This window comes from Nestor notabilis, unplaced genomic scaffold (assembly GCF_000696875.1).
Source record: "Nestor notabilis isolate BGI_N333 unplaced genomic scaffold, ASM69687v1 scaffold13915, whole genome shotgun sequence".
Taxonomy (NCBI): domain Eukaryota; kingdom Metazoa; phylum Chordata; class Aves; order Psittaciformes; family Psittacidae; genus Nestor; species Nestor notabilis.
This window is the reverse complement of record NW_009928936.1, coordinates 57,685-68,523: the sequence shown is the minus strand read 5'-3', so window position 1 is coordinate 68,523 and position 10,839 is coordinate 57,685. Positions and strand designations below refer to the sequence as shown.

At 37.4% G+C, this 10,839-nt stretch overlaps 1 protein-coding gene across 1 annotated transcript; it reads left to right on the top strand.

Annotated features, from left to right (window-relative positions):
- The first annotated feature begins 585 nt into the window (after window positions 1–585).
- Window positions 586–7,198, top strand: KCTD18 (potassium channel tetramerization domain containing 18). Its single transcript, XM_010014760.1, has 6 exons — window positions 586–742; window positions 1,947–2,158; window positions 3,097–3,290; window positions 4,357–4,451; window positions 4,898–5,000; window positions 6,664–7,198. The coding sequence occupies exons 1-6, from the start codon at window positions 586–588 to the stop codon at window positions 7,196–7,198; spliced, it is 1,296 nt and encodes a 431-aa protein (XP_010013062.1).
- Window positions 7,199–10,839: the final 3,641 nt, after the last annotated feature.

Genomic DNA, 10,839 nt, shown 5'->3' with positions numbered 1-10,839 from the left:
AAAAAAGAAACCAAAAAAACAACCAAACCTTAAAAGTTTTAAAATATTTTCTCCTGCTTCTTGTGCCATTCTTTTCTGCCCTCATGGGGCCCCCGTCTGCAGGGAACTCAACGCAGACACGAGTATTTATTGGCAATGTGGCATTAATGATGTGACAGCTTCAACAACTAGTTAAAGCAGCCCTAATTAAAGGTGGGATTTTAAAGAAGTCAAGCTGGTTTTAGTACAGAATTACTGCATGTTTAGTGCTGTGAACTATCCTCAAAGCAAGATTCCCAGACTGTTCTTCCAGTGTTCCGCTCACACATACTGACCCTGTAATTCTGAGTACCCATTTGTGTCAGAAGCAACCTTCGTGTTTCCTAGAAAAGTAAAATGCCATAGTTTTTTATAGTAAAGGTGTAGAATATTTGGGTATTTGCACTAATACGTTTCCTGAACTGTTTTCAAAGCTGATGTATCGTGTAAAAATATGTAAAAGCTCAGCTCATACATGTTCAATCTTAACTGGCATTAGATTTTCTTTTGTTTATATCTGTTTCAGGTTTGAATAGCTCACAATTAACATCATTATTTGCAAATGCAATGGAAGGGGACAAGACTGAAGATGACCAGGGTATTCTACAACTTAATGTGCGGGGATGTTTGTACACAGCCAGGCGTGAGTCTTTATGCCGTTTTAAAGATTCAATGCTAGCTTCTATGTTTAGTGGACGCTTTCCTCTAAAAGTGGATGAGTCAGGTAAATATGTTCAAGCTGTAAGTATTATTCTGATCAGGGAGCTCTGTGGCAAATACATGCTTTTGTATATATTTACACATTTTATAGGATCTCTCTTTTCCAATCTGCTGAGCATCAGTTGGCTTCTTTAATTCCAGGACATTAAAATGATTAAGCGTGCATGACTTAGGAGTAATTAATCTGAATTCCACAAGACTACTCATGTTTATACAGTGCTTACTGTGCCTTGTCCCAGACCAAACTTGGGCTTTGGAATGTACTTCTTCAGTAATAATATGAAAATAGATGAAACTGAAGTTGCAGAGTATTTGGCATTTAATTTGGATCCTGTTTACGAACCCCTATATTCTCCAGAGGCACCTTGCTCTATTTGTTACATAAGGAGATTTGGGTCTAATCTTTGATTCAGAATACTTCCTTACCTGGTAAAGATTGCATTTTTCACCACCGTGGCTTGATAGGAAAGCTTGAATGAACTATTCATGGGTCAGATTTCACACTTGTTCATGACTTGGAAATCCTGCCAAAGTATGTCCAGCTTAAAGATACGATAGATAGAGAACAGTAATTCCTTGTTGTATGCTTTTGACTGTTTAAAATACCTGACATGTTTAACATTTTTCTGGGCAGGGTTTTGCTGCCATCTTTCAGTTGCAGTAAACAGCCTACTGTATACAGCTGCATATAGTTTGGTCAGTTTCCGTTGTGGTCCTTGAGCCCAACGGGCAAAGGAGAGAAAAAGATAAAGAGCAATATTCAGGGAAGGTTAGACCAGATGTGTACTGGAGCTGATGCTGATTTTAACTCTCTTAATTGCCTAGATCCAAAATTGGAAAAAAAACCAAGCCTCTGCAATAGCAAGAAAAGATGTTTCTGCAGTTAGAATTAGAAATGCATCTAGATTTAGATTTTAGCATTTTAAGTGAAGTGCAGTACAGCTGAAGTTGTATGTTGGCATGGTCCTATGCAGATCAGTGATTTCACTGAAATTCCAAATAAATCTTTACTGCATTAAGAATCTTATCTTCAAATAACAAATATTCCAGGGAAACAAAACAGTGGTTTTAAGAGAACAGAGAAAGTAAACTTACTCCTCCTAAGTAGGTAAAACTAGTACAGAAACTTTATGTAATGCTTTACTTGATGATTTGGTAGTCCATCTTCTCTTGCTGGAAGCAGTATTTTAAATAATTTATGTTTTCAGGAGCATGTGTAATTGATCGAGATGGAAGACTCTTTAAATATCTTTTGGATTATCTTCATGGAGAAGTTCGGATTCCTGGAGATGAACAAATTCGAATTGCACTGCAGGAGGAAGCAGATTATTTTGGCATCCCTTATCCATACAGTCTGTCTGACCATTTGGCCAATGAAATGGAGACGTATTCTTTAAGGTCAAATATAGAGCTTAAAAAGGTCTTGACATTTCTTCCATTTTTAAAGATCTACTCTCTAATCCACACCATCCATTAGCATCAGATACTAAAACTATAGTATATGCAAGTTAGCACTTTTTAATTACCATGTTAAATCATCAGTAAATTCAAAGGTTTAGGTTAAGGAAACTTAAGAGTTGATAATGCAGGCACAGTAGTTAAGGACATGTTAAGTTAAGCTTTTCTCATCATTGCAATACAGCAACAGTTTAAATTGACTCTGTTTTACATGCAAGTCTGCTGGAGAACTTGCACAGTAGGAACAACATTGTTTAGTTCCCTGTTTGGCTTCAAATTTTACTTGTGATTAGATTTGATCCCTTCAGGATGTTTGAGGGTTTGATTTTTTTTTTTTCCAGATTTACAAATTCATCCTGAAACTCGAAAGACAAATGTACTTTGCCATTTTTTTAGAACAAGAAATAAGTGAATGTATTATTTAAAACCCTAAGGGCTTTGTCTATTTTAAAGTATTGTAACTTAAAAGCTAATTCTAATTTGATCAGAAATAAGCTCATATTACCAGGTCTGTGTTAGTCATGACTGTCATTTGTGTTCTCTTAGGAAGCTACTGTTCCATATATTTCACCTTCTCCCTTTCTCATTTCTTTTTGAAAAGCATAAAATACTTCCGGGCCTTTCAGTTTTTCTCCATATTAGGGATCAGCTGTGCCTTTAAGTATTTCTGTTGCCTTCCTGTGAATTTCTCTTAGTTTTACGATATTCTCTGTCACATCAGATAAGAAATACTGCAGACATTATTCTGGATAAACTACCTCCTCGATTTACGTAAAACAACTCACCAGTCAGTTAAGAAAACTTAAATATGAAAGCTTATTCAACTAAAACCATTATATTCTTATTAATTTTGACATTTTTTATTTTCTTTTTCTTTCTTCACTCCCCCTTGCCCCCCAGGCTTTGTTAGATTTCTGTGATTCTTATGATTTAATTTGTACCAAGCCCACAGTTTGGGTCCTGCACTATCTCAATACTTCTGGAGCAAGCTGTGAAAGTAAAATTATTGGTGTGTATGCCACAAAAGCTGATGGGACTGATGCAATTAATAAGGAACTGGGAACAAAAATTCACCATAAAAGCATTTACAAAAGGTAAGAAGACTGTCAAACACATGAAAGCACTGAAGTGAGAATAAACACTCGCATAATTATATCTAAGTAGTAGTATATGTAGCATAATATACACTAATGTACTGTAAATCTGTGAAAGGAATCATTCTTCCCAGCTTTGAAAATAGCCACCTAATACAGCAGTCGCATTAAACAAAGATAGCAACTAAGCATGGAGTACAAGGATTTGAGAGTCCACAAAAGCATGCTGTTGCTCTAATTCTCTTTATGTTTTACTTGCTGTTTTTTAAAATGTCTCAACCATTTAAAATTACTTTCTAATTTAGGATGATATTTACACTAAATATAGTGAATGAATCTCCATCCAGAAAATGTTCCAGAAATATTCACCATGTTGGTCGTGATTCATGTAGTTGTATTTTGCAGTCTTTTAAGGCAGCTGGAAGAAATATTTAACACCGAAAAGAACTGAAGATGAAAGAAAATGGTTTTAATTCTTTCAAGAACATGTCTCTCTCTACTACACTATTAATGTATTTTTATGACAGTAAGTTATTGGTAGACCTGTACTTAGGAGTGTCTGGAAGCAATTTGTCTTTCTCTTAGTCCACTTGATGTGCTTCACTGTGTATCTTTTGAAACATGATTAGGATAGAGCTTTTGATGTTTCATTTTTATAATTAAGATGCATATTTTCCTAAATTTAGGCTGGGAACATAAATATTTATTCCAAGAGTAGGTGGACACACAGCATCATGTATCTGTCCTCCTACTGTGTTTTCCCATTGAATAAACAATTGAGATATAGAAGAATAAATTTTACATCATTAATTCTGTAATTCTTCTTTTATGAACATCTGTTCTTTCATGAATACCCATTTTTAGCAATCGGTGTTTAGAGTCATGCAGATCATAGGAGGATATGTGTTTGGAACCTTTTGTATGAATGAAATTTGAGTAACATTTACTTTATAAAGCATTTACTATTAAGTCCTGCTAAAAAGAGTTATGCATTTCACCACTGTAAATACATAAGGACTTAGCCAGATTTACCACATAACTGTTACCTTTAAAACAATATTTCTAGAGAAGCTGGAAATAACGTCCAATACATCTGGAGCTATTACTCAGTAACTGAGTTGAAAAAGATGATGGATGCTTTCAATGCCTGGGAAGGGAGAGGTAGAGTATTAATTATTTTTTTTTAATTTCAATAGTACTACTTTTTATATAAAGATAATAAAAATATTTGCCAATTAACTATAATAAAGATTCTGCATATGTTTTCACTCATTCAGTAGGTGACGTGGTGTAAAATATTCCATAGGAGTGGCTATTTGGGGGTGGGGGGCAGAAGGTCTTAAGGGATGTTCCAAGAAGGTGACATGAGTTGACATGAATGAATAGATGTAGTGAGAGCTACCACATGCAAGGGGTGATAGCCTGCCAGCACTGGGCACTCTGGTGGAAGACCTGGAACCACGCTGGCTGTAAACAACACTCTTGTCAGCAAAGTTTCAAAGCTGAAATTCTACATAATAAAATACATTAATTTTGTCAGGTGTATGTACAGATAATACTGACTATGTTTGTGCAGCTTGTCAGTCCAATATTCCTTTGAAATGCAGGTGTCAGCTACTGGAGAGTGCCTCAGGAGCTGATAGAATGCTGGACTCTCGAAGAACGCCCTTTGAAAGGCAGTTTGCATCATATGCCTCCAGTTCGTAAAAGGTACGCTGATTTGCATAGGTGGCTTAAAATAGAGCACATATATAGCACAATCTCTTCCCTCCTAAAATGCTGTGTTCAGGTTTCAGCTAAAACTCCTCATGTACAGCAGTGGTTCTGGTGAGACCATACACCGTCTTGAAATACTCTAAATGAACCTAGTTACCGATTCTGTTTTGCCTGTACTTCCTTGCTACTGTTAAAGAACCAAAATCTTTGAGTGTTTAACCTTTCCTTTTTGTTTTGGTGGTTCTTTTGGTCTAGAATGTGCAGATGTTGAGAATACATTCTCACCTTATGGCTCTGAGGAAAAACTCCCTAGAATCCTTATAATAAGTACTGGGGTATTTGCAGGCTTTCTGTTTGAAACGTGTCACCAAGTAACAATTTTATAAGAGCGGTAAGAAGAAATATTACCCTCAGATACTGTTTATCTTTTGTATGAAACCCTGTGACATTTCACAGATCTTTAAAAATACAAAATGCAAGTACTCTGAAGAGTATCAGTGCTTTTGTAGTGTATCTTTTAAGCTGTTCTTCAGTGGCTCTCACAGCTCATAGCCTGCTTACAGTACTGACCTGCCAGCTAAACGTTTCTTCATTCCTAACAATCAGGTCAGTTAAAACTACAGCTTTTCTTTGTCAGCTGAAAATCTAGATATGATCTGATTCATACATACTCTTTCTTCTACTTCAGGGCTTTAGTAGCTTTGCCCCATGTAGGAGCCAGCAACAGAGCCACAGTTTGAGAGCTTTTGTTTTGATGTATTTCTTCAATGCATCTGAGTTTAAATTGGTCTCTGTGTTCTCTCCCCACCCTGGCCTTCTTCCTCATCTCTCCAAAATTGATTTTTATTTGTATTTACTCATCATCACTCTGACCTGGCCTGGTCTAGTTTTTGTTTCGTTGGGTTTCAGATTTTCTAATGTCCTGTTCAGCTGTTTTAGCATGACCTGAATTTCTGTGGCATCATTAATTCCATGAGGAATTAAAATCTTCTGGGTGTCTGTCCCTTTTTCTTTGCCAAAAGCAAGAAACAGCTTATGTGTAATACTTTAAAAACACTCCCAATTAGAGTTGCCACCAGGCTCCATAGGCTTCCTTATGTAGGCACTTTTTTTATATATAAACATTTTCTTTTGAAAGATTATCCATAATTGTTTGCATTGAAAAGAAGTGGGGGAGGGAGAAAGCAGCAGTATTATTTTCTCAAATTGCATAGTGTGGAATGCTACATTTTGTCTTTATGTGCAATTGGATCTTACATTTTGGTACATAACTTACACCACATCAGACCAGTATTTAGTGGATTTTTTATCTGATGGAATCTGTAGCTTTTTAATCTTTACTTTCTCTAGCTCCTCCAGCCTTTTCTCACTGATTTTCACTCAGCTGTTTGTGCACCGTTATCTCTTGCAGCTTTTAATGTGTAATATTACTTAAACTGGTAAATATTACATAGGTAACGTTACTTATAATGGTAGTATTCATCACTGATGGCAGTGGTGAACAGTTGGGAAGTGTAAATGATATTGTAACAAGCAAAAATTAAAAGCACTTCAGATTTGTGGATGGCTGTTGCAGACTGTCTTTTATAACAATGTTATAAAAAGAATAATTTCTGTACATAGTTTGTTTCTTTCACTGAAGTTCTTTGTTTTACAGACGATTAATCGACTTTACTGAAGAGGAAGGCTATTTACCATGTAAAGCGGGGCCCAAGCCAATTAGATTCTTGGGTCCCTCAACAAGCACCCATATCAAAGTCAAGAATTCAGCCTCATTAAAGGTAGCTGCTTGCAATGCTTCACGTTCTGCAGTGACTCTGAAACAACCCAACAGTGAAAGTATGACACTGCACAGAGTAGCTTCTGAAACCGTATCCACAACTTGCCCAGCAGTGCCCAGCAATTCCCAGGTGTCCTGCAGAAGGCAGAGTGCTGACAATGGGACACCACGTCAAGCGACGTTCAAGGTTGCAGTGTCTAAGAAGCCCGTAAGCAACCGTGTAGTAAAGCTGAAGCGAACTCCCCTTTTTCTTGTGACACCATCTCAGCCATCTTCTTCTACATCCAGTAAAACAAGCAAACAGGACAGTGCTGCTGTTGAAATTCCTGCTACTTCTATGGTACTAAACATGAACGAACCAGCTGTATTAGCAAAGAGTGCTAAGCTTAAGAATGATAAAGTGGATGGCTAATGCTTGATTCAGCCTGATAGTCTGGATAGCTTTGCATCATCTGGTCGAAGAAGAGGATCATCATCGACTCGTGTGGTTATTTATTCAAAGATTTGGTAGAAAATTGTGATGAAGTTTGTGACAAGCATAGGAAGAAACTGTTTTAAGTGAGCACTGAAGTGTATTTTTTGCTTTACTTCTAAATATATTTTAGATGTTGGAAAGGGAGGAATTAAAATGGATTAAAAACCCTCTCAAACATAGCACAGTTGTATGTTCCAGTATCTCACATTTATATTTGTTAGGCTGTAATAGTACAACTGACCTTTTGAAGGGTGTATTTGCGCAGCATAAAAGATGACCTCTTTATCACCTTCAACCACAGTTAACATTAACTAGAGTTGATTTCCTTAATTTGTATCTTTAAAGTGAGGAAAAATAGGTAACAATAGCTTTCATTAGGAACAAGTTTGCCACAAGCATGCAACATACTGAGTACTGTGAAGATTCCAGAAATTGAATGCATTTACTGGTATTTTCCATGTGGATAAGTCACTATGTTATTAACAGCAGTGAGAGACCGCCTTGGCTTGTGTGCCATGAGAAAATTCAGGCAGGGAAGAAGCATCCGTAGGGAGTAACAGGACATTTTTTCCCACAGACCTGAGACATATGCATACTACTTCCCTGACATGGTGTGATCTCCTACTGGGCTGAGGCTGCTGCAGGCAGCTGGTGCAGCCTTCACGTTTTATAGTGCACCCGTGTGGGGTGCGTTTTCTGCAGCTGCAGGGAAGCTCACAGGTGTGAGTTACAGCTGTCCTTCCCGTCCTTCTGCAGAACCTTCCAAATGAGGAGGGGACAACCTCCACTTCTGTGCAGCAAAGCTGTTAACAGAGGTGCTCTGTATTGAAGAAAGATAGAAGAACCCTTCCTTCCCCAGAGAAAGAGGAGACCACCTTGTGCCAGGGTGAATTTTGAGTAATGACACTGAAGAGTTGCTGTATGTGTCTATCAGCAGAGGAAAGCTGAATTCGACTTGATTTTAAAAAGCCCTTTCAGTTGTTTAAGTTGGTGAAGGAAAGCTGGCTTTGTTTTGTGCTCCTCCTCGCTTACAGCTGGGTGCTCAGGTTTTTTGTTGGTTTTGCTACTGCTTTTGCTTTTCCAGCCCAGTAAATACAGCTGTCCCTACACACTAAGAAGTCCTATCACACTGCCAAAATGCAACATTCTTAACATTCCTGACACTAGTACAGTTACAGAAGGCTTCTTTAAATGTTTTATTTTCTAGATCATTTAGAAGCTATTTTCAGGCTTTTCTCCTAACCACAAGGACTTGAAACATCCTTTGCAAAAGTAAAAACCCCAAATTTTCATGTACTAACATAGATTTAAGGAGACACTTTGTCATGCAGAAGTCACTGCAAAGGTACACAGTACTGTGATTTTTGGCTATCGGTGCGTATATTGAAGACCAGCTTACCTTTAGAATCTTTTAACTAGTGCTTTTCCTTATAAAATAAACCTAATGAGCACCCATCTCAAGGCTCTTCCTATCCCAACAAAATAAGGTTTCATGGAAGGAGAAGGTAAAAATTCTGGAAAAATACTAACATAAAGTCCTATTCTTTGAGCATGCAATTCATCACTGACCTTAAGTCTGTGGTATTTGCTTTTCATCATAATCTGACGGAAAAGCCATTTTTAATACTTAACCTTCTGTGGGACTTGACTACTTACTGAATAGCTGAGCACTTTACCATGCACCTTGAACTCTTTCTACAATGCTTCCCTAAGCAGATCTCCTTCCTTTTCAATTTTTGATGAATTTAGAAAGCTTCTATAAACATAGAATCACTGAATCATGTAGGTTGGACAAGACCCTTAAGATCACTGGGTTCAATAGGCACTAAAGCTCACAAAGATCATCAAGTCCAACATCATACTACATCTCGCAAAAAGTATGGAATTTTGCATGTGTACAAGGAAAAAAAGCTTTGAGAATAATCCTACAGGACTTTGAGTTTGCACTAGGCTGGTGTTTATTTAATTATTCTGGTAGCAGAGTATTTTTTGAGTTAACATTTGTGTCATTTGCATTAGGGTGGCTTTAATGAGTCTTCTCTTTGTCCTGGACATACTGGCTTTTGGTTGAAAGAATAAAAAAAAAAGGGAAGAAAGAACTCGCTTGACTTTCAATAGATGAAACAGGAAAGTGGCTGCGGTGGGGAAGCACAGCAAGGTTACTGTTTGAGGAATGTGATTTTATTTCCTTATTTTTAATTGGATGAGGTGCAAACATGACCTTTTAACTTAGATCAGAGTAGGCACTTCCGGTGTGTTTTTTACACCTGTGAATCTTGCCAGGTTTCTCTTGACTGATGGACTAATATGAAACAGTTTTCTGACAGCTGAGCAGCATTAACCTACATAGTGACTTTCACTATAAAAATAGCTTTGCCCTTATCTACCCAGCACCTTTTAAAATGGGGAAGTAAAACAGAATTACATTAAATCACTTTGATAATAAACATGTAGTTGAAATCTTACTATGGCTAAAAACAAATACTAACATTACCCAGGAGTAAGAAGATTTCATCTACTTCCCAATCCATGAAGGACAAATTCTCACATGATAAAAACAGGAGGCCAGTTGTGCCATCAAAAACTTGGGAATGAAGCTGTCTGTTCTTTACCTGCAGTTACAGAGTTGAAGTGTGGTTAGAAGTAAAACTGTGTAAATACTCTGCGGCAATAAATCCCCAAAACCCCCTAGATTCGTTTTGGGCAACAGCTTTTAATAAAAGACGTTAAGCAGTACGAACAGTAAGGCCGATGTTAGAGACGTTTGCTGCCTTCTGAGCTTTTTTGGTACCTCTTCTCACAGAATTTTCTTCCCGCCAGATAAAAAAATCTGGCTGTTTATACCAGAATTGATCATTCTTGGCTGAAAATAAATTACTTTTCACATTCGTGGGTCATACGATCAGCTGTGTAATGTACCCAGAGTTTGGATCAGTTGCCCCTGTCCTATATACATAAATATATAGAAATGTGCGTGTGTATGTATCTTTTCACTCTGGTACAACATACATGATCACTTCAGTACAGTTTTAGTAGTTTGCCATAATAAACCAGCTGCACTGTCTCAAATTTCCAGTGAGTTTCTATTCTATCCTCACGTGGGTAATTGGCAGCAGTACTGGAACTTGAGACCTCTGGATCCTGTGTTGCCTCTGCTGTAGTCACAAGAACATGAACAGGAAGGATGTAGCTGATTAAGAAAATCTTGATGCAGTCTAGTGATTACTCACAGTAAGACCTGCCTCTTGTACAAGCTCAGACCAGGTGTTCCTCTACAAGTGTCCAGGAAAGCACTGCAAGGTAGTATTTCTCTTCCAGAGTTACTAGGTTCTCTTTCAGGGTGACATCTTCAAACACAGTGTGATACCTCTTTAATAGTTTTTTCCCCACAAAACATGCCTAAATAACCTGTTTTCTCCAAATGGCTGTGTTAAGTTACCTTATTTTTATTTTCCAACTGTGTATTTGGTCCTTTATTTTGCCAAGTTCTGCCCTTACTCTGAGTTTAATCTGACACAGAAGATAAACAGATCCAGCCTGCTTTAAAATAGTGCCCTTTAAGATGTGTTTCCACTTTT

Coding starts and splice junctions, on each gene's coding strand:
- KCTD18 (XM_010014760.1), top strand. CDS start 586: ATGGAAGGGGACAAGACTGAAGATGACCAGGGTATTCTACAACTTAAT. Junction 743..1,946: donor TCTAAAAGTGGATGAGTCAG/GTAAATATGTTC, acceptor TTATGTTTTCAG/GAGCATGTGTAATTGATCGA. Junction 5,001..6,663: donor ATGCCTCCAGTTCGTAAAAG/GTACGCTGATTT, acceptor TTTGTTTTACAG/ACGATTAATCGACTTTACTG.